Consider the following 23,092-nt stretch of genomic DNA (forward strand, 5'->3'; position numbering starts at 1 on the left):
TGTTTGCAACACCTCCCCCCCCAGTAACAATCTAAATTGATCCCCCTTTGTGTGACAATGCAGAGGAGTTTTCCGCCATGTGGACTATCCTTTGCCTTGGCTTTTACTTCCCTGGGTCCTTAGGAGCCAGGAGGACCCATCACACATCCCTGCAGGGCTACAGAAGCCACTTTGCTGAGCATTCATCCCATGGTGTTGAAATCAAAGGCCTGCATGGGGGCAGAACTTTTAAACGCGTTTGCCCCATAAAATGAATGGACAAAAAAGCACCTTCCATGGCTCTGGTATAACATCCAGTCGTGCATCTCCAAGTGCTTTTCTGATATGTCTGCCTGGGAGCTTCATCATCAACCCAGGTACGACCAAACTTCTCTCTCTTTTCCTTCAACACTCTCCTCTGCTCACATGCCTTAAGTGCCCGCTGACAGCAGCAGCACCTGTCTTGTTGAACAAACTTGAAGCCTTGTGTTATTGAGACTCTCCTCTCTCTCCTTTGCCCCCATCTTTAGCCTACTGCCAAGTCCTATTGCTTCTCCCTTTGCGCTGCCTCTTCTTCTTTATTTCCTTGCCAAAACTGTTTGTCTCTCACCTGGACTGCTACAATTGCCACCTCTCTGGCCTTCCATAGTCTCTCCTCAGTGCCCTCGTGTACACTCAGCACTCTGCTGCCAATACCATTCAGTCCTCTCATTGTTCTGACCAGGTGAGGCCCCTTCTTACACCCCTGCACTGGTTTCCTGGGCATTTCTGGATCTGGTACAAGCTCCTTGTCATTATGTTTAAAGCCTTCCATCACCACATCTCTGCTGTTATAACCTGATTCATGCCTGCCTGCAGCCTTCACTCATCCAGATGCAGCACCCTCAGCTGTCTAACAGCTTTTCTGCAAGATGTTGACTGTACACACAGCTCCTCACTCATGATAGTTTGTGGCAGCTTTACACGACACTGTCATCCTTCAGGACCTCTCCCGTGCTTTGCAACCATCTAAGAGGACTTTTTTTTCCTAACCAGGAAAGTCTGATATTATCTGTGAAAGGTAGCATGAGACAGCTTGTGTGTTTGTGTAATTCTGCTGCAGCACAGCACCACATAGGGGTTGTGTAATGGAACAAGTAGGAAAGTAAAGAAAGAAAAACCCTGGAAAAATATGTGTAAAGGACCTGATCTTAACCCCACAAAGAACCAGAAGAGAAACTGGTAAAGTGACAGATTAAAATCCTCAGGCAGAAAAGCTATAAAGGTTTCTCTTTCCTTCCTCTACCAACTGTGCCCTTTCTACCTCTTATACTCAGAGCTATCTCCCACAACCCTTGCTTGATGGCACTTGTCTTATTTTCTTCAGATCCTTCCCCAGAAAGCACTTTTTCTATACAGCCACTGGCACAACCCTACACAGTATGTGGATTGGCAACAATCTCATAGTCTTCCCTTTTTCACTTCTGCCTCTGTTCCATCTGCTCCTCTCTTGCTTTCCCAGTGTCAAAGTTTGCATTGAAATATTTTGGGATAGGACCTGTTCTCTCATATTCCGTAAAGTTCCATGTACCTAGACAACAACCACAACCACAACAACCAGAAGAACACTTTAATGCGTAGATTTGGCCCTGTTCCAACTCATGCCCTCTAGTCTCAAGTTGGAAAGAAAGTAAGAATAGTCAGCTAAATAGCCTACATAGCCAATATCACTGATGCGGCACAAATAGGCTTTGTTCTTGACATATGGATGCACCTGAGATCAAAGCATGAAGGTCATTCCCCGAGGATGAGCCATGATGATAGATTCAGCTATCCAGACTTTCCTACAGTGCCCTTGGAAGCCAATTCCCTCCTTTCCAGGGATATCAGGTCCTGTTCTGGCACCTCTGAATAGCTTTTGCAAAGCTCATGGGAAAGCAACTCCACATTCAAAGCACATCATGTTAGCTAAGCAGAACTGGACTGGGTTATTATCATCCAAATATGTGCCAAAGCCATGACCAAACTGTACCGTGTCTTTTATAGATGGGAGGTTTCCGGTAGATGTTACTCTCTGCAGCAGCTGGAGGCAAAAAGAAAGAGAGTGAAGGAAAGAAGGAGACAGGAAAGGGGCGCAGGAGCTAGTAAGGAAGACGGTAAGAGTTGCAGGAGCCACAGGATTTGCAGGTAAGTGTGCCCACCCATAATCAGATTACCTACTAATTCCATTCTGTCTCCCTACCCCGCCCACTTTTCCAGAGTGGTGTGGTATAAAACATGACAGCCTTATGCTAAGGATCTACTGAAGAGAGAGAGGTTGTGAGCTAATTTGATGGGAGAAGAAAGAATCAATTCTCTTTGGAGTGATGTGTGCCCTAGAGAGCCATACTCAGACCATGTGTGCATGCACAAGAGGCCATGCTGTGAGCATGCTCACCATTAAACAGCATGCAGGGTCAAGCAGACATTTCTCCTTCCGGCCCAGTCAGCAGCTTGCCTCAGTCCAGGAGAGGAGAAGATCTCAAGGCCATCTTCCCCTTGTCTGTCAGTGGCACCAGATAATGGATGAGTTGGATCCTCAGAGCAGCCTTCCTCAACTTGGTGCCCTCTAGATGCCCCGGAGTGCAGCGGTCATCACCCCCTGAAGATCAACACATGTGGAGGGCACCAGGGTGGGGGAAGCTGCCTCCAAGATACAGGGACAGTAACCCCACCCCATCCCTGCCCAAGAGTTCACAAGTCAGCCAAAGCCTCTTCAGATGAGAGAAAGAGCAGCAAAGCAAGCTGGGAACGGGAGCTATCCTACCAGCACAAAGGCTCACTGATGGGCCGATCACTGGTGGGGCAGGCAAAGGGCCATCCATAAAAGACGTCAACAAAGGCTACGGGAGTGACTAGTCGTCTGAGTGCCGTTCCCTGCAGCGCAATGCCATGGGGAAGTCTCTAGAGAGGGGTGGAAGAGAGCAGTCTTTCCTGCAGATGGGCCAGAAATGCCTCCAGCCGTGGATGGATTAAACAGGCAGCAGAACAGCACTCCAGGTCCACTTCACCTGACTGCCCTGCCCTGGAGGTCGTGAGCCTCCAGCAGAACCTGGAGCTGCCTAATTCAGGGATGCTCATTTGGACCACTGAAGGACCAAATGAGAGGTACATTCTGAAGTGTGATAATCAGAGCACCAAGGGAAGAAAAATCAAACTCTGTGTGTGTGTGTTGTGTGTGTGTCTGTAAGAGTCTGATGCCTGACAACATGAGCCATACATGCCCCTAAGGAACCTGGGCTTCTTTTTCTGGTTTGCATGGATGACTGACATCAGAATCTTGCAATTGTTTGAGGCTCATTTCATGCATGACGTTGCAGGTAAAAAGGCCTGGGAAGAAGCCCAGACTCGACTTGCCCTAGCTCTGGACTCCCAGGGTGTGCAGGCCCACATTTGGGTAGGTGTGGACCTCGTGTACTTTAAGTGCACAAATGACTCCAGATTTACCTGATGTGAATCCAGCTAGTTTCAGACTGCACGGGGGCAGCAGGGCATACAAGACATACTTGCATCCCGGCCAGGGACAGGTGTCGACTCCCCCCTCCCCCTCTCTGCAGGAGGGATAGGGCAGTGGCCCTTACCTGGTGGCCCCCGGAGTCTCTGCTGGAGGGGAGCAGCCATCTGGCAAGCCCAGAGAAATCTGAGGGAAGGGTGCAGCGGGCCCTGAGGGGAGCAGGAGGAGCATAAGATGAATTATCTGTCAAAGATGGTGCACAGGTGCTCCTAGCTGAGGGACAAGCTTTGCCCTGTGGACCTGGAGGGAAGAGACAGGAAGGGGAGAGGCGGGAGAACCTTTCCTTTGCATAGGAAAGAGAAAAAGAGAAGTGGCCAGGCGGGGGACGGGGGAGGGGGGGACTACGACGACCAGCCTTTGCAGAGGCAGGGTTAAGGATGCAGGTCTTGTTTATGGATGGCCTCTCTCATGCAGATGTACTTTGTTGTTGCTAGCTGGCAATAGCTCTACTCATGCAAGATACACATTTGGCACATGCATGCATGCATGCCCAAAAACTAACAGTCAAAGAAGACAACAGCGCTTCTTCACCGGCTGGCCAGAGGCCTCCAGAGCCTACCTGGAATGTGGAAATGCTTAGGAGCCTGGTATGAGGTTGGTGTAGAAGACCTCACATCTAACTGGCTATAGTAGGGGGAGCTGTGACCGCTCTCTGTGCCTTGAAAGAGCGGATTGGAGGGAGCAGCGGAGGAAGAAAGAGAGAGGCAGAGGAAAATCGGTGTTAAAAGCAGCCATATTAGAAGAATAGCAAGCCACCTGTGAATCAGTGGGGGGGGGTGCATGGATGGGGAAAGCAGTGGTGGCGGTGGTGGTGACGTGTGCACACCGTGGTGAGGGAGGAGTTCGGGTTCGCAGGCGAATGGGAGCTGGAGGGCAGTTCCGCAGGTGCCTGTCGTTACTGGCAGTCCTGAGCTAAACCTGGTCCAGGACCGCCAGAAACGCCCCGTCAGGATTTACCCAGCAGCAGCACTAGTTGGCACCATGTCTGTCCGGCAAGGACTGTACCAAGGACTTCCTTTTGGCAGACGGCAAGGTTCTGATGGGAAAATATATTACACAGACTCAAGCTAATTAGACAGTTCTGCAGGACATGCTTTTACCGGTGGGTTTTTCCCCCTTGCTGTGCCATCTTCCTAGCGCAACAAGAAAGAAAGAAAGAAAGAAAGAAAGAAAGAAAGAAAGAAAGAAAGAAAGAAAGAAAGACACCCAGTGCTGTGTGTATATAAAGCCTGTGGCATCCACTGCTTCCCTCATCATCCACTCCTTTCCATTTCAGCTCAGGCCTGGAATCATCCTTTCAAACTTGTCACAGAAAATGGAAGATGGTGCTTGCAGAGAGGAGTGAAATCCCAGTAATAAATTCTTCTCTGTTTTGAGGACAGACCACAGTGTACCTGGTCACTTGTCTACTATTTTTGTGAAGAAGAGATCCCATGCAACTGCCATGGGCTCGTCATTTCCCCCCTTCCTTTCTTCTTCCCTTAGAAGTGGGGCATTGCAGGACAAGCTCTTCTGGGAACATGGAAAGCTGTCCTGGCCCTGCACGCTCCTCAGAGAGATGTGTGCGTATCCTGATGGTGATGGTGATGATGCCTCAGTGCTGGTGCCTGTCTGGCAGGTGTGCTCAGCTGAATCCGGAGCCACGCCCTTACCTGAGCGGTAATAATGATGCGGAGAGCGCGGGATAGTGGGAGACATGCCTTGGCGGCTGTAGGTGGGGGAGTCAATGTAGCCTGGGCTGGAGGCTCGCCTCTGCCTGATGTCCATGCTTTCGTAAATGTCCTGGAAAAGTAAAAGCACTGGCAATAAAAATGTACTCTTTAGGCATTTTATTCAGGGGCCTTTGCCATATAAGCTGGTCTGTCACTGAAGGGGCTTTTCATAGGTTGGTACTTTTTATTTCTTTTATTACTCAATTCTTAATTTATTTGTTTTAATGTTTGTTGTAATCAAGGTTTTGCTTTGAGTCTGGATTTGATTGTTCACCATCCAGAGCTCTAGTATTTGGTGGAAAGATGGTGTGTCTGTGCGTGTGTGTAAACTTGGTGGGTGCTTGCAAATCCTAGCCCTCTGCTTTTTGTTTCATTCGGGGTTGTCACTTTTTCTTCAGGGTGTGCGTGTGCATGGGTGTGTGCGAGATATCATAAAAATAACTGACTTTAGCATGAGTGCTCCTAATCTAATACCCACTGAGGTAACTTCTGTCCTGTGCAGAGTGACCCCCCAGGCTTAGTAGCCACACAGTTCAGTCCTCTGAGAACTGAGCCTTCCTGGTGCCGGTCTCACAAATGCTTCGTCGGCGTTAACCCTACAAGCCCTGGTTGGGGGAGCCCAGCTATTGGCCTGGCCTTCTATGCAATCACCTGGGACTGTGAAGACCAGCCTGGCCTGCTATATGATTACCTGAGAATATGGAGACAATGTTCCAAGAGACTAGAAGTGACAGGAGGCCAGAGACAAGCCACGAGGGAGTGAAGAGTGAGGAAAGAAAGAGAGGAGAAATGATTACAAGCTGACACAATGCAGTTTATCTTCCCCCAAGTTACTGTCCACTTAGCAAAACTGCAACCTTATTAGAGTTGTCAGGGAACTGAAGAAACCTGGGAGAGAGTCTCCAAAATGTGGCAAAGCTAATATGTTCCTCTTCTATATTGTGAGGAGGAAAAGACCCACAAACAGAAGCCACTACTTCTTTTCCGCTTAAATCTACCCATGACTGACTGCCCTGCTCATCAATAAACAGCCTGGCCCCAGTCCAGCCTACTGCTTCTGCATCTCCTCCACAAAAAAGAAAAGGCACCTTTGGCACATATTTCTACCAGGAACGGAGAGATATGTCAAGTACCATGGAAAATCCAATGTCTTTGCAGGAAGCCCATTTCTGGGGGCTTCTAGCTGCATTAAAACAGCCCTCCTGACCTGCTAGTAGAGCAGTCAATACAGGATCAGACCCATCACAGAGCAGCTTGGTGCAAGCCAGACATATCGGACTTCAGTCAAACTACAAGCACAAATGCAACATCTTTGTGCGCTACAGTGTAGGAGTTACATGAACAAAGGGAGAAAAAGAGAATAAGAAGCATTCCAGGAAAAGAAACCAAAGCAAGGCTATCTTTGCTCACCATATCTGAGAAGAAAGCCTTTGCTCCCTTTGCTGACTGCTACCCACGCCCTCTTTCAAGGAAGGAGAAGACTTGGAATTGTTTTTCTGGACATTTTGTAGAAGGCAGAGTTTCACCAGGACCAGTATTTCTTGTCTCTTGATGACAAAGCATACTTTTCTAAATGCTCCTGCTCTCCACAACCATGCAAGGTACAAGAAGCTTATCTACTTTGTGACCAGTAACCTCCCACCCCTCAGTGCCACAGCATCTCAGCTTTCCTGCAGCAAGAAACACCTTATCTTCCTAGTAGACATTGTGAAAGTCCAAGGCACAAGCCTGAAGATTGTGGCCTGGCTTCATTCTGAAGCTGGAAGGATGTCACATGGAGAGCCAGTGGAGATGTCACTGATCCATGATGATCTCTATGATTCCTGTCTCCTATTAGATCTATGACAGAGAAGGAACAGCACCTGATTTCAGTGGATGTTTCCCATGAAGCACTGGCCTAGCATCTTCGTGTCCTACTCTGGAGGCGAATAAGGAGGCTATTGATAGGTAGGATCTGTGTTTTGAGAGCTCCACTGTAACCATTTTCAGAGATGCAGCTCTGGAAAGAGGCTACCACAACTCAGTGGTACAGCACCTGCCTTGCATGAACAATGTCCCCAGTTCAGTCCCCAGGATCTCTAAGTTACACAGAGGAGAATCTTACTGGAAACTCTGCAGAGCCACATCGGCAAGTCAGTGTTGACAGTACTGGGCTAGATGGAGCTGTGATGATGCAGAATAAGGCAGCTCCTCATGTTCCTAGCTGTGTTGGTCTGTTGCAGCAAAAGCATCCAGTCATCTTTTAAAGCAGCCTTCCTTCCACCTTCCTGGTGTGTTGGACTACTGCTTCCAGATGACTTGTAGTTCTGTATGTCTGAAGGGTACCAGGTTAGGGAAGGCTATTCCACTCAAGACATGCAAATGCATTATTTTGTGGATTCCAGTCCATAAAAGCTTGAACCACAATATGGTTTGAATCTTTAAGGTGCCACAAGACTCATCTTTATTGCTGCCTTGAACTGCAATTCATATGGAATGATATGATGTATATACCATATGGCCTGTTCTTGGGTGTGTCATGCAAGGGGTGCACTGTCAGATGGTCCATGCAGAGACAGAGTTGGGGACTAAATGCTGCCTGTGTCCCAGTGTCTTATGCCCATGAAATTTTGCTATCTGATAGGGCTCATGTGCTATCTTCAGGATGTGACAGACAATTGAATGTTGGATGCTTTAGATGGCTAAGATCTGGCTTCCTCGGGGTCGAAACACCCTTCTCTGTTCTCACTGCCATTTCACTAACCACCCACTTGTTCAGCAGAACTCGTAAGTCCAGGCTGGGCCAGCTCAGCCCTATTCTTTCCCCCTCACTCCCCAGCAACCTAAAACAAAGGCTGCTTCTCAGAATGAAATGTAGGACAACATGATTTAGCTAAAGGGCTTCATTTCATCCAGATAATTGAACACATCAGGCACATGCATAGGAGAGGTGGTTCATTTTCTGTTTCAGAGCTAATGTGAGGCCCATCTTCTTCTGCTCCTCAGGAACATTTGGACGTGTCAAGACCCAGCTGAAGAGAGCTTTGGGCATGCTAGACAAAGAGGAGTGGTTTTTTCAGGGGTCCTCCTCTTTCTCCTTCTCTCATTTTGTACCATTTGCACAGCATATTTACTAACAACTGGATCCCCATCCCTCATCCCTCTGCAAAAAACACACAAGTCTATGTGCAGAAGGTGTTCTGCTAGTTTTCCCATCTGTGCTGCAACAACAACATATGGAACCAGGATCACCAGATCAGGTCCCATTTGAACATTTTGAGCCTCTTTACAAAAGGGTTGCTCAGCAGTAATCAATTTGGATTTTTCCTTTTTTGTGCGTATATGTTGGGAGAGACCTCAAATATTGTGACTCTGAAATATTTCCATCAAAATTCACAGCATTTTAGGAAGTAGATGAAACTCTATTTCTACCACAGGGCCCACTGGCACTCTGAGTCGCAGGTGGAATTGTTAAGAAGCTGTACCTCCCCATAGCTATATCTCTCCAGCGTCTCGTCCGATGTATATCTGTGATAGGGCTCATAGGAAATGAGGTCAGGACGCTGCACCTCGTAGATGGCTTTAATCTTGGGAAGAGCAGCTAGGTCTTTGTAATTAAGGATCTCATTATCCACTTTAGCCTAAGGAAAGGGAAAGACATGGATAGAGCGACAGACACAGAGAAAAGAAATAGGGACTGAGGATGCAGGGGGAAGGGGCAAGTTGGAATACACAGGTTGAAGGCATCCTCAGAGCAGGCAGGGGCCAGATTGTTACTACAGAGGAAAGAAGAGGGAAGGATCAAACCTAGGAAGTGGTGCAGTGGAGCTAAGAGGAGGAGGTGCCAGGACTTTTTAATAGGCAGGGATTGTGACATCATCTGCCACCCCCTCCCCCACCTCAGACTTCTGGGTTCCTTTAGTGCTTAATCCTCACATTAGCTGGGGATACATGGACCTTCCCAGCAACAATATATTGTTATATATATTGATCAACACAGCTGCCTGAAGTTTTGATATCTCCTTGGGTGTGTGCAATGGGGACTGTCATGACGAGTACTAGCACTTAGAAATTTGCCACTACATCACTGAACCTTGGAGAAGATGACAGGGTTCTTCCTGCAAAGACGAGGCAACAGTGGACATGAGCCCCGGGGTTGGGACTGACGTCAATGTCATGAATCACCTTAGCAGCATGCATCCATTTTTTCCCCCAGTCAGACGATGCTCAAAGTAACCACAAGGGCCTTTGGCAGTCAGGCATTCAAACTGCAGATTTAGCAAGCTGAACTTGTCCAGTGTTTGCCTTTGCACCACTCCCTGGATCTGGAAGACTGTTTTCAGTCCATATAAATCTAATTCTCAACAGCTATGTGGGCGTCTTAGATTATCTCTTTTCCTCCTCCTTTTCCTCACCCTTCCTGGGATCCTATTCCCCAGTTGCACCTGTGGGAACTGAGATCCCTATTCTGCCTGCTCCTGCAGAATTATGCCAGAATCGTACTTACACAGATGACTCGGTTGGGGGAACCAATACTGGAGCCAGGTGGGGAGATGGAGGTTTCTGAAGTTCTTCTGTGCTGTGTAGACAGAAAAGGACATCATGGCTTATAAATCTAGCCTTTCTGACCTCTGCCTAATCCACGACACTGAAGGAAACATGGCAACCAACCTTGGTCAGAATGGGCAGCACCTCACTACTGTCACTGTCATTGGTTTATTCAACTTTTACTTTGCTCTACTAGTCCAAAGACTTTCCAAGCAGATCACAATATTACATAAAATAACAATCCATAATAAAACAGAGAAATATTCAGCTGAGGTTAGATATCAGTAAGTTAAAATATATTAAAGGTAAAAACAGTACAAATATAACATTAACAAGTATAACATCGATTATTAAAATGTCTGGAGAAGAGGACTGTTTTTGCCAGGCACCAAAAAGATTGTAAAGATGGTGCCAGACAAACTACTTTTAGAAGGCCATTCCATAACACTAGTAAGACAAAGATGCCCTGCCTAACATTCTTCTGTCTTATTTCCTGTATGTTTTGCCATACTTCTTTTCCTACCCCATTGCTCCATGCATGTGGTTCATCTAAATGACCTGCTGCAGATGCAGACACCAGCTACCATGCATAAAACAATGGTGAAAAATCAGCGTAGCACCTGCTACTTGCCATTGGTACTAATTGCATATACCTGAGGGCCTAAGGAGGCATTACAGAAGGTGTTAGCCGAAACCAGCCAGGGCTCTGTCAAGAGTAGGCATGGCTGGGCATCTGCTGAGGGCCCACACCCCAACAGGACCTCACTGTCAGGAGCTCCCTGGGATTGGTCTTCCTCTTTGCCGTTGCAACCTGCTCGCTCAGCTGCCTCCCACTCAGGCCCTGGCAGTGGTGGTAGTGAGATGCCACAAGCTCTCCCTGATGGGAAGGAGGGTGAGAGGCAATAGCAGTGGGTAGCCGCGGGGGTGAGAAGGTAGACTAAGTGGAGGGGGGGAGACCACTGAGCTTGTCTTGCACAAGGGCACACAAAAATGTGGAGCTAATGCTGGCAGCATCCTACCTATCCATACCACCCTCTCTCTCACACACAGTGAACCACATTGATAACAGATGGCAAACAAATGGTCTGTCTTGATGTCATCCATTCAGTGTTCATCTCCTTCAGCTTCACTGGTTGCTGTTTGCAAGGAAATGCTAAGTGACAGTGATAAGATCGAAGCGTTTCCTTGCTTGGGAGGTACAGTGTGTGCATAGGGGGTAGGTAGATATGGGCTGTTTTCAGGCCATATGGGTTGGCAGCAGCCATGCGTTCTTCATAATGTATGGTTGGGCCTTCAGATGTTAAACAGCCCTTCGCAGATGTTGGTGGACTACAACTTCCCTGACAACTGGATATACTGGTTGAAACTGATGGGAGTTATAACCCAAGATCTGGAGGATCCAGGTTTAGAGGCAAATTACACAAGGGTTTTGTTGCTGTGCACCAATAGAACAGAGTATGAAGATTTGAGAAAAGGAAATGAACTCTATGGTTTGAGCTTGTGTTTGTGTATTTATTTGTTACATTTTATACTGCTCAATAGCCAATCCAAGCACAACCATCCCATCAGATACTACACAAGTTTTAGATTGCCTCTTTTTCCACAGTAGCTTTCCAAGCAAGCAAATAAACTCTCTCTTCCAATCTCAAATATGTTGCCACTTTAGGCATCACCAGAAGTCATTGCTAAATTTCTCCTTCACATCCATCCCCTACTCAGTGTTACCTTTAGCTTCTTTTCTGCTCTTGCTGCTTGTTTGCAGATGGGATGCCACACTTCGGAACCTGAAACAGAGGACAGTGCATCAGAACTACAAGCAGTGCAACAGATACGTGATATACATACATTACTCAGGTTTGTAGAGAACAAGATTACAGACAGCTTCCAATACTCTTTCTTCCTGGCCTGGCACTGGCCATTCCCAGCACTTATCAAGGCCCTTTTCCTGCCTGCATGGTGGCCCATTAATTTTGCTCTTCTGATTCCTATCTTCATACATCTTTACATCCAAGACTCCAGTTGGTCAGAAACATTTTGAACCGCACATTTCTTAGCACTATAGAGACAGCATTTGTGCAACAAACTGCCATAAATATGCCAAGACCAGTATTTAAGCACTGATTAGGACTCTGCTAATTCAGCTAAGAGAAAAATCAATCCCTATTCAGAATTGGAATTTGGCAGTGTGTCCTTGCTACTAAAAGGAAGTATAGCTATTCTGGTACCCATCTTAGTCATTATATATGCACATTACAGGATTATACAGTTGAATGAACTTAAATGGCCACCTAGTGTAACCCCCGCCCCCCCTCCAGCCCAAAAGCAGGACTTTCCAGCCACCTGGCAAAGAGCAGGTATACTGCAGTCAAATGCCTAAAGAAGCATACGTAAGTCTCAAAAGCTCATTCCAGTAAGCCAAGCGCTGGATCCATGCCCTTTGATCACAACCAGCCTCTCTCCAGGTATGATGCCTGTATAGAAAACTAGGAGTCAGCTGTCCATTGAACAAATGGGAAGCTGGTCCTGGATATTAACTAGCTAATTCCTGGCCTGAGTAACTCCACTACTGCAGGGGGTGCTCAGGAGTTCATTGCTTGGTACTCCCTTAATGGTTCCAAGCACTTCCTGTTTCCTCTGGTCTGACAGGTTGGGAAAAGCTAGGGCAAGGCATGAATGTATCACTATCTAGTTGATTGTATGAAAACCCTTGCTCTAGCCCCCTCCTCTGGACTAGTAACATAGCTGGCAGTGTTGTCTGTGACCGGTGGCAGTCAAAGGCTGCAGCAACAGAAAGCAGCGACGGGATGTTAAGAGACAAAGGAGAGGATCAAACACACCACATGGGAAAGAAGAAATAAGACCTTCTCCCGGGCGCTCCAATAATACAGGGTCAGCTTTGAATAAAACAGGCAATGCAGCACAACAGAATAGCCCCAGCTCAGATGCTTTGGCAGAAAGGATGTACATCAATGTGGCACAAACGTAGGAGTCCAACCTCAGTTGGGCATGGGAGACTAGAGAGAAATTCCAACCTTCCCTTTCTCCCCTTGTCTCTCCTTTCATGGTTACATGGTCTGATGGAAGGAGAGAAAGAGACAAGCTTTCAGACTTCATGATGCTGCTGCTTATCATTGATTTGCAGGGATTTATTGACTTTCCTAGGTTCCTTCCACCTTAATGGTGTGGTCAAAAGAACATGCTATCAACTGGAGCTGAAAGGATGGATGCGAGGAAGAGACACAACACTGACATTGTAATATGACTCCACATGCCTCAGATTTGTGACTGTATCTTTCTCCTATGCCCTGTTATTGCCCTCGGTTTTACAACTCGCTACTTCCTGGAGCTGGCAAAAGTTAAGGTAAGATCACCTGTCTTTCTTTCTTTTTCTTTTAAGGTGCAAAGGCCCCTGAACATTTCAAATTAGACATGCTTTTATGTACCTAGCCATATAAAGACGTAATCCAAACTTCCAGGCAGATGATTGGAAAGTGTATCAAGCGATTGTAGGCTCTGAGCTGAACCAGAATGAGTTGTTTTTGCCGAGCGCAAAACACATCAAGCACAACAAACTCCAGCAGAAAAATCAGCCCTCATTTTACCAAACTGCCACTGCTGGTTCCAAGTTCCAACCTGGTTCCAGCTCATCCTCTCCAAGCGACCGCTGCTCTCTCATGAGCCCTCTCCCCCAGGGCCCAGGCTACACAACTGTCCCGAGGAAAAGTGTGTGGTAAACGGATGGATACTGTTGCGGGAGGGTCCAGCACTCCCTGCAGGGGTCTAAGTCTCAGCAGGTGCCTGGTGATACTGACTCCTGAGCCCAGCCTGGTAAGCACTGCATCCCAGACTGCAAGACGTGAGTACTTGTTTGCTACGCTGGCTCAGAACCAAGGCAGAGTTCATTTCCCAGTTTTTTCCCTGGGAAAAATAAAAGTAAATCTTTCAGATAAAATGTAGGTCTTTTAAAATAAAAAGTAACTTCTACAGACTGTTTCTGTTGTTGTGACATTCTTTTTGGAGACACAACACAAATGCACACACATTTGCACATAAGTATATACGCATGCATATATAAAGATGACGTGGGGAGCCTGGGGAAGGAAATACATGTATCTATTTCCCAGGAAAGACATGTAGTCAATAAATCGAGGTTTTGGACTGCTTCTGCTTCACCATTTTCTGTGAGAAACAGACATCTATTATCCTTCCTAGGCTGCAACTAAAATGGACCTTAAGACATAAATATGAATCCACAGCAGTGGACTCAGGAGGTTCAGGACAGCCAAGCAGAGGGGGAGAAAGTCAAGGTTAGAATGAAGTTGGGAAAGGAACCTGAGTCATTTCTGCCTTATTCTGGGAACATACGGACAAAAAAGTCCCATGCATTCAGATATAATTGGAGCACTGTGTGTGAAATCCATTTGTGACCTTCGTAGGACCATGCAGTTACCTACCTTCCAGCCACAGTATGAATTGTTAGCTTTTAAAGTCACCACTGCCCTTCCTGCCCTCTGCCCCCTTTCTCCTTCTACCCACCCATGTGGCCCACTTTGAGGCGCTACACTGCAAGCCGTGGGCACCATAGCAACGGGGGCCTCTCCCAGGCGGAGCGCCATGGATGAGGGCCAGGTGCAACACTCTGGGAAGTTGCCCTTTCTCCGCAGCCCCATCACAGCCGTGGGGTTTCTTCTAGCACCATGCTGGCTGATGGGTCTATGTGACACTAATGGCACATCCACTCCCACATGGTGAAGCAACTGTCATTTGCCACCCCACGCAGAAAGCAAGCCCATCCCTCTTGTGGCGTGAGGGTGGCAAGGAACCAACACTGCAATTAGTGCAGACAGACACAGGGTAATTAGTGGATCAGGGTGACAAGCACCGAGGGCTCGCCTATGAAAAATATTCTCCCCCCCCCCAGCTAAAAATAGATCTGTGCGGGGAAAAGGACCCCAAACTCACACAGAGACCCAGTAATTTCTTTTCTTCTTCTTCTTCCATATATCATAATCTCCTGAGAATGCTTAGCCTGTTACAATCAGAAAATTCCAATTAGTTTGTCCTGGGGCCTAGTCACGTGGCTTCTCTGTCAACTTCTCAAAATACTTCTCCTTGAAGAGGGACTGATAAGAAGGAGCTGCATTTCATGTGATGTGCAGGGTAGATGAGTCCCTGTATCTCTGAGAAAATCTGGATTCCATCATGATGGAGGACTCTGTGACCTTCAGAGAGGCAGAGCATGACTCTCAAGAAACGCTCGCTCCTCGCAATAGCCGTAAGGAATGCTAAGTGCTAGTTTGTAATAACAAGGTTGTTTGTACTGAGGGCAGCCAGAAAGTGGATCAGCATCTACTGACATTTCTTTGGTGATTTGCATTAGATTGGCAAGGTTACTGCCCTTGTTTAAGAATAGAAACAAAATTACTTTTTTCTCATTATGTAGCCCAACTTCATCTGTAAAAATGGAAAAAATGTTGAAATTACCAAGCATAGAATTTGTATATGCCAGGGATAGGGAGAAGTAGATATCCAGATGTTTTGGACTTCAACTCTGAGAATTCCTGAACCTTGGCCATGCTGGCAGGAGCTTCTAGGAGTCGAAGTTCTGAGCATCTGGAGATCTACCCTTTGCTCACACCTGATGTAAGCACAGTACAGTTCTAACACTTGAAAACAAATGTCTTCATCAGAATGTATTCAGAGGCATCCTAATTTCTGGCTTTGTTTTTAATTCTAAGAAGTATGTCTGGCTCTGGTGGTAGATCTTGGGGTTGAAGAAAGAAAGAAAGAAAGAAAGAAAGAAAGAAAGAGAGAGAGAGAGAGAGAGAGAGAGAGAGAGAGAGAGAGAGAGAGAACGACCAAACAGATCTGAGAAACATAACGTCTGCCCATTCTGTCCACACTCCATGGTGTGGCCTTTCACAGCAGAAAATGTTGTTCTACCTGTGAGGTACATCTCTTCTCCTTCTGTGAACATCTGGTGGCAACGCACACACCTGGCACAAGTGGGGTGATAATGCTTCCCTCCTGCCTAAAAAAATCACAAGAGAAAACTATTAAACAAACATAATTAACTGACTTGCATTTGTCAGCATTCTCTGGAGAATCTCTTTCTTTGCTTAACATTTTAACTGCTTTTGGCCAATAGTTCCATCTCCTTAAAATTTATCTTACAATAAAAATAAACAAAAAGACTAGAAACATAGAAATGTTATAATAATAAAAATAATAATGAAATAAGATATCTTACAAAATAAGCCAATTTAAGCCTTGCGTGATCAGAACATTTGCTTGAATGGCAATAGTTAAATTTATCAATTGAGAAAGCAAAAAGTAGGAGTGATATAGGATGTTTTTGTGTAGTGCCTCTTTATATATCTGTTAAATTAGAATTGAATCCGTTAATAAATACATAATTTTATGCTTGATTATTACTCTTAAGAATATATTGCTAAGATTTATTATTCTTAATAACTTTATTAAAAAGGGCCATTCTATTTTATCATCCAAAGAAAGAAATGCTTACTTGCTTGCTTGATTGCTACCATAAATCGCATTGGGTTTCCTCCAGATGGAATCTGCTACTGCTCTTTTTAAAAATAAAACTGTTTGTGCTGATATATATTTTGATGCCAATTGCTTTGCTATTGTCCCAGTTAATTTGGCAGAAATTTGTTTTATTAGTAGTATTGGTCTACATTTGTTTCTTTATTTATGATTCTATTTGTTTGATAGCTTTTACCATGCCTTGGCAGCACAATAATTTGTGGCATTGCTCCTGACTCCTCCTCTAGGATTAACTTGATGTGGAGTAAGGAAGCTTTGAACCTGGTAGGAGTGGAGGATAAATCTCTACCTGGAAATGTATTATTTTTTAAAAAAATATGATTACATTAGTTTGTAATTGTTACAAAACAATTTAAAAGATTTTGATTTATGCAATACCTTCTCCACAGTGTCTTCTAAATAGCTGTCAGGAGCTAGGTTTTCCCCTTCACACTGCCAAAACCACAGACCGGTCTTTGACAAGAGCTCTTTATTCTCCAGTATACATCCAGTAAAGCATAATCAGCAAAAAAAGAGTTTCTGAGCATGCACAGAGTGATACTCTGAACTCACACTTGAAAATACCTGTGAGATTTCCTTTGGGTAACCCTGAGCCCCACCTTCTGGAAGTGGGGCAGCCTCTTAGCTGTACACCACCTCCCTAGCTGGCTAGCCCCTCTTTCCTGATGCCACATCTTGGGGTCAAAGATTGTACTGGGTTTGTCTATGTCCTGGGGCTCTTGTTCTACACTCCCTCCAGACAGATGCAGACAGGCTATTCTCAGGGTCCACCTGAACACCTGGAGAGGGTGGCTGTCAGATAAATTCTCCCACCTCTTCCATCTCAACATTTGGAAGCCAAGGCTCCCCCCACCTAAAGAGTCCAAGTCTCCCTGGTCTTGAAGCATGCACCCAGAACAACTCCCTCTTCATTCCTGAAGAAGCATCTCCTTCCATATGTGCCTGCCCACCCCTTAGATCTGGGGCAGAGGCCCTTCTCCGGGAACCCTCCTTGAAGGAGGTGAGGAGGGTGTCTACCTGGAGAAGGGCCTTCTCTGCGGTGGCGTCCTGATTGTGGAATTTGCTCCCCGGAGATGTTTGCCTGGTGCGGTCACTTTATTCTTTTCTGTGCCAGGTTAAAACCTTTCCCCCCACAATGTTTTACTGTTTGACTGTTTTTAATATGGGTTTTATTGTTGATCGATTAAGAATTTGACTAGGATGCTGTATTTTATTCTATTTTGTTTTATTGTTAAACCATCCCCAGATTATGGTAAGGGATGGTCTAAAAAAGTTTTAAATAAACAAATAAATAAAAATTCTCAACAATAACAATGAATTGATTTCACATTTGGTTTTCTGAATGTGTAAAGAAAGCAAAAGAACGGAGCAAATTCCAGACTTATTTCTTTGTTTATGGACAGCTTGTTTCCCTTTTTGTTTCTAACCAAATTGATTGCATCGTTCTTTCCTGTGTATCTAATCCACTTGTCAGCAGTCTTGAATTTATTTATTTATTGCATTTATATACCACCCCAATAGCCCAGAGGGCTCTCTGGGTGGTTTAGAAACATTAAAACCCCACCAATCCTAAACAAATAAATAAATTGGCTACACCACGACTGAGTATAAAATAACATGGTTAAAATGAATTAAATAATAAATATACCATTAAAATTAATTAACTTTAAAATATTGGTTAAATAAAAAGGTGCCGAAAAGCATATAATGACAGCGCCAGGTGGACCTCTCTAGGGCGCACATTCCATAGTTGGGGCGCCACCGCAAAGAAAGCTCTCCTCTGAATACTCTGTCTCCTAAACTCTTTCAAAGAGGGTTCCTGGAAGAGGGCCTCTGCTGCTGATCTTAGGGGGTGGGAGGGCATATAGGGAAAAAGGTGTTCCTTTAGGTATCCTGGTCCCAAGCCATTTAGGGCTTTATAGGTAATAACCAGCACTTTGAATTGAGCCCAGACTTCAATGGGAAGTCAATGGGGCTGATAGAGGACTGGAGTTATGTGAGAATAGCAACCAGTCCCCGACAGCATCCTGGCAGCTCTATTTTGCATCATCTGAAGTATCCGGACCGTCTTTAAGGGCAGCCCCACATAGAGTGCAGTACAGTAGTCCAAACAGGCGGTAACCAGTGCATGTGTCACTGTTGCCAGGCAATTCTCCTCCAGGTAAGGACTCAGCTGATGAATCAGCCGGAGCTGAAGGAAAGCGCTCCTCGCCACTGCTGTCACCTGGGCTTCCAGGGACAGTTCCAGGTCGAGGAGCACTCCCAAGCTGCAGACCCTGTCCTTTAGAGGGAGTGCAACCCCATCCAAGGCAGGACCCAGGTCGCTTACCCGGAAACTTGAATCACCTACCAGCAGGACCTCCATCTTATCTGGATTGAGCTTCAGTTTATTGACCCTTATCCAGCCCATTACCTCAGCCAGGCAGCCACTGCCTCACCTGGATTAGTTGAAAAAGAGAGGTAGAGCTGGGTGTCATCAGCATACTGATGACTCTGCAGCCCAAACCTCCTGATGACCTCTCCCAGCGGTTTCATGTAGATGTTGAATAGCAAGGGGGACAAAATGGAGCCCTGAGGTACTCTATGGCAGAGTTGCCATGGCACAGAGCCAAAGTCCCCCAGCACCACCTTCTGGAATCAGCTGGCAAGGTAGCAGTGGAACCACTGCCATGCAGTGCCTCCTACTCCCAATCCCGCCAGCCTATCCAGAAGGATACCGTGGTCGATGGTATCGAAAGCTGTTGAGAAGTCCAGGAGGACCAACAGGGACGCACTCCCCCTGTCCCTCTCCCTGCACAGGTCATCGTACAGGGCGACCAAGGCAGATTCGGTACCATAACCGGGTCTGAAGCCAGACTGAAATGGGCCCAGATAATCAGTTTCATCCAAGAGTGCCTGGCGTTGTCCCGCCACCACCCGCTCCAACACCTTGCCCAGAAAGGTGTATCCAAAGGGTTGTACTCATAGGGTCCAGTCACCAACGGAACAAACACTGCTGGCAGAATGGATTCAACTAACTGCCCCACCCCGGGTCAAAATGTCCAAAGAATCCATATTTTCCCCTTGGTCATCCTCAGGTTCATCCTGTGTTATCTTGTGCCATTTATGCATTTCATTTTCAGAAGCAGTTGATCAAGCTGCGCTTGGAGATTTTCATTATTCCCACTCTGCATGCCTTTTTGGGCAGAGTGCAGCGAATTCCTTCCTTCCTCTGAACCTCCATACTTGTTAGCTCATTACTGATCTCATTTTTTCATTGGCTTGTCTCCCTCCAGGGCTGATACTGAAAGTGGGATTAATTTTTTCACTGCATCATGCATTGTTATGCACAGTGTGCCATGTTGTCCTTCATTATATTAGTTCAGAATGGGAAACCCCAGTGGTACAGAATGTTGCCTGCTCTTAGCTCTTCAGTAAGCCGACAGAAAGATTTGCTTCTTTTCAAGTATTTCTCTACTGAGGTCTTGGAAAAACATACTACCTTGCTAAACATAATTTTATTTTTATTTCATTAGGCTTTTGCAGAAATGTATTATAATGTCATCAGGCATCCTTCCTTTTGGGCATGGGAACTGTTGCCTTGTGCTCTCTCCCAGTGCCATCCAGGTTCTGGAAATATTTGTGCAAATACAGCCAGCAAGAAGGATATCATGTCTTGACTGATTCTTGGACCCCTCTGCTATAGCTATCTGCCTCTTTTGTGTATTTATTTATTCAACTTATATTCTGCTGTAGTAGTCCAAAGACAGAGTGAGCTGCGGTTTGCCTTTAAAGCTTCACTATTGGCACCTGGTGAATAACTCCCATCTCCAGGGCTTCATCTGCTGTCTTAACATGATCTGTCATTTTTTCAGTTACTTCCATTTTTATTTTCAAAGGGCTTACACTGGTTTTATTTAAGTTGACCCATTAGTCCTGTCATGGTCTCATGCTTCATTAGCTCATTTAGGCTGCTTAAGTGTCTGTTTTGTCACCTGATAGGCCGATTACAGATGTGCTATTTATTTGTTCAAACTATGCGACTAGGCTTCTTCCTTGTAGCAGGACCTGATAGATTTTCTTTATATTGCTATTTCGTTTAGGGTACTATTTGTTACCTACCACTTCTTGATGGTGTTATCACCATCTTCTTCAGTTTGTTCCTTGTAGAGGCATAAAAAGAACAATAAAACATTTCTCTTGCTTGCATTTGAAAGTCTGCTAGAATAAATATGTATTGAATGCTTCCTTAGAATCATCAACGGAAGAGCCCTTGAGGAAAGGTGTTCAAAAATTAGGTAATTGGCCATGGCTAAATGCACTCTATCCCTAGGAGTCAGCAGTCCTGGAAAAGACACTGAATAGTATTGTGCTAAAAGATCTTAACCTTCTCATTCTGATTTTTAACTCAGTTTCATTTTCTGAACCATGTTGAAGCACAGACCCATCTGCAATGTATTATGGTAATCAGATCTGGAAATTATAAAGATATGAATACCGATGAGCATTTCTGGAGGAAGACACCCATCAAGACAATCAGCTGCCGAAGTCAAGGGGGAAAGGTACATTTGGGGAGTTCCATTCTACACAGCTATGGTACACGTGGAGGCCCAAGGTCTGCAATCACATTTCTGAACAGAGAAATACCTGATTCTTACACAACCACACAAAACTCCTGCAACACGTCTCAATTGCACATGTTCTCAGGATGTTCCTAAAAGGATGTAAATTGAACTGCACACCTAGGACAAAGGTCCAATGTGGCTTTCCACCTGCGGTTACCTCTTATATCTGGTAAACTGGGTGCAAGCTAGGTATTGGACTTTCAGTAGCTGGTAAAAATTATATTATTCCATTAAGCCGCTATCAATTCAGTCTGTGCTTTGGTTTTAAGAGGTTTCCTTGTTGTACTGCAATATATGTATCACATCAGGTTGCTTTAGGTTTTGTTTGGAATTGTTTTATTTTAAATTATGCTTAGTAGTCATTGAATGGAGAGAGAATTTAGAAGGATGGCAAATATTTTTTAAAATGACAAAAGTGCAGCTAGTCATTAGAACATGAAGGTTAATTTTCAACTCAGAACTTTGTAGAACTCTTGGCATGCACTGGGAACACTCAAAGATTACATGAGCGAGAGCTTGTGGGATCCACATTCGTGTTAGCTCTCTGACAAGGAGAGAGCAGCAGCCCAAAGATGTCTCCTTGATGAAGAAGGCCACATATTCCACCAGCTCTCAGCTTGTGTCAGTGCAACCCAAGTCAAGGCATGGTGACAAACCATTGCACAGCCAAGCCCAAGGTGTCATCAGAACTGTTCCCATTGGAATCAAGTGACTTTCCTGCTTTCCATGCTGCCACTAAGCAAACCATCATTGTGTGGTGATCATGGGGAGAATCAGCCACGGAGCAAGAGTTCCGAAAAGAAACAGAAGCCATTCTTGCTGTCAAAGTTTCCAGCCCTGATTTCTCTTTAGACACTCCCATCTAAGTTTTTCTGTTGCTTTCATTCCTCCAATGCTCCAGGATTAGAAATAGCAACCTACTATTTCGCCCACTTGTGATGTCGCAGGGCTGTCCTCCCTACCCTTTGACAAGGATAATAGATTTAATTGGTAGCTTGTTTCCATTTAAAAGTGTCTGCAAAGATTTCAATTATAGACTCACTTTCAGGGCTTCAGAGCTCAGATGCAGCCTCTGGCTTACCTTGGAGCAATCAGCTCCATTCTCTGCTCCCAAAGGGACATTTTACAGCAGTAATAATAATAATACAGAAGAGAATGAGGGATTATTAAAGGGTGTGGGGAAACAAAGGCCAGAGAAGGCCTTTAATTAGAGGAGGAACTTTTAAAGTTAAAAGCCAGGGTTCTAAGACTAGTAAGGGGTTTCCTAAGGAAGGCAGGACTTGAGTCCCAGAAGAAGAGTTGCTAATTAGATCATCAGGACACTATCAAAGCATGGTGCACCGACCCTGTCAGTTCTGCCACAATATTGCTGCCCTGCCTCCAAAGAAATGACCAAGGTCCCTTGCTCTGCAGTGGTTCTTCTGCTGCTTTCCTATGGAAATTGCACTGCTGAGCCTCGGAGGCAAAACAAGCCTTGTATTTTAGCTTTGATTACGGGTTGATCCACACAACCCACAACAGAGTGGCATGTATTTTGGGCTGTATCTGCTTTAGTTGTAATTCCTGAAATATGGCCTTGTGCAATCACTCTGATGATTAGTGTCCCTCACTGGGGTGCCACGTCTACGTTTTTGTTCAATTTGAGAGCGAAAGGGAGCACCTCAAAACATCCCAGAACATTGTCCCCAGGAAGAAGGCTGCTTGTCTGGCAATTCCCAGTCTTGATCCAGAGAGAGGGGCTGCTCAGTGATAGGGCTGGCGCCGCAAAGCCCAGTTCTTGTACAAGCTGCAGCCTTCTATTCTGCACCCGCTCCCTTTATGTGTGGATACATGTGTGTGTGTGCTAACACCTGATCTAATTCTGGACAGGACTCGGTTGGAGCCCCAGCCACCTGATGAAACTTTTCCTGGCCATCCAGTGGGAAGGGTTTTGTCCAGGACTGCTCTGGTCCCCTCTAGCTGTGTCTCTCCTGCAGTCTCACTTGACCAAAGTCTCTCGGCAGATTTGGCCAAGCTGAATGTGGCCATTGCAGAAGACCTCAAGAGAAAGCAGTCAGTGCAGACCCGAGTTGTCTACCGTCATGATAAGTGCAAGCCCACTTTCCCAGGAGGAATCGGGGAGAAGAACGAAATACACAAAGCACTAGAAATGTGTGTGAATGAGTCTTGAG

At 45.7% G+C, this 23,092-nt stretch overlaps 1 protein-coding gene and 1 long non-coding RNA gene across 16 annotated transcripts in view; one reads left to right on the forward strand and one right to left on the reverse strand.

The window, feature by feature from the left end:
- Window positions 1–23,092, reverse strand: part of ABLIM3 (actin binding LIM protein family member 3) — a 179,384-nt gene that overhangs the window by 22,555 nt on the left and 133,737 nt on the right. For 6 of the 15 annotated variants that reach the window (XM_044454584.1, XM_044454585.1, XM_044454583.1 and 3 more), the window contains 7 exons: window positions 15,694–15,781; window positions 11,476–11,534; window positions 9,710–9,781; window positions 8,688–8,843; window positions 5,915–5,944; window positions 5,164–5,293; window positions 1,991–2,041 (listed from right to left, as the gene is read on the reverse strand). In XM_044454584.1, the coding sequence (XP_044310519.1) occupies window positions 1,991–2,041; window positions 5,164–5,293; window positions 5,915–5,944; window positions 8,688–8,843; window positions 9,710–9,781; window positions 11,476–11,534; window positions 15,694–15,781 (586 nt within the window). Of the gene's footprint in view, window positions 1–1,990; window positions 2,042–4,070; window positions 4,170–5,163; window positions 5,294–5,914; window positions 5,945–8,687; window positions 8,844–9,709; window positions 9,782–11,475; window positions 11,535–14,712; window positions 14,780–15,693; window positions 15,782–23,092 lie in introns of all 15 variants that reach the window. The other 9 variants (XM_044454586.1, XM_044454592.1, XM_044454591.1 and 6 more) reach the window with 6 other exon arrangements.
- LOC123035912 lies at window positions 2,093–4,714 on the forward strand. Its single transcript, XR_006417054.1, has 2 exons — window positions 2,093–2,145; window positions 2,881–4,714. It is a non-coding gene; the product is annotated as an uncharacterized LOC123035912 (long non-coding RNA).

Source organism: Varanus komodoensis, unplaced genomic scaffold (assembly GCF_004798865.1).
Source record: "Varanus komodoensis strain SLA01 unplaced genomic scaffold, ASM479886v1 scaffold7_3, whole genome shotgun sequence".
Classification (NCBI taxonomy): Eukaryota; Metazoa; Chordata; class Lepidosauria; order Squamata; family Varanidae; genus Varanus; species Varanus komodoensis.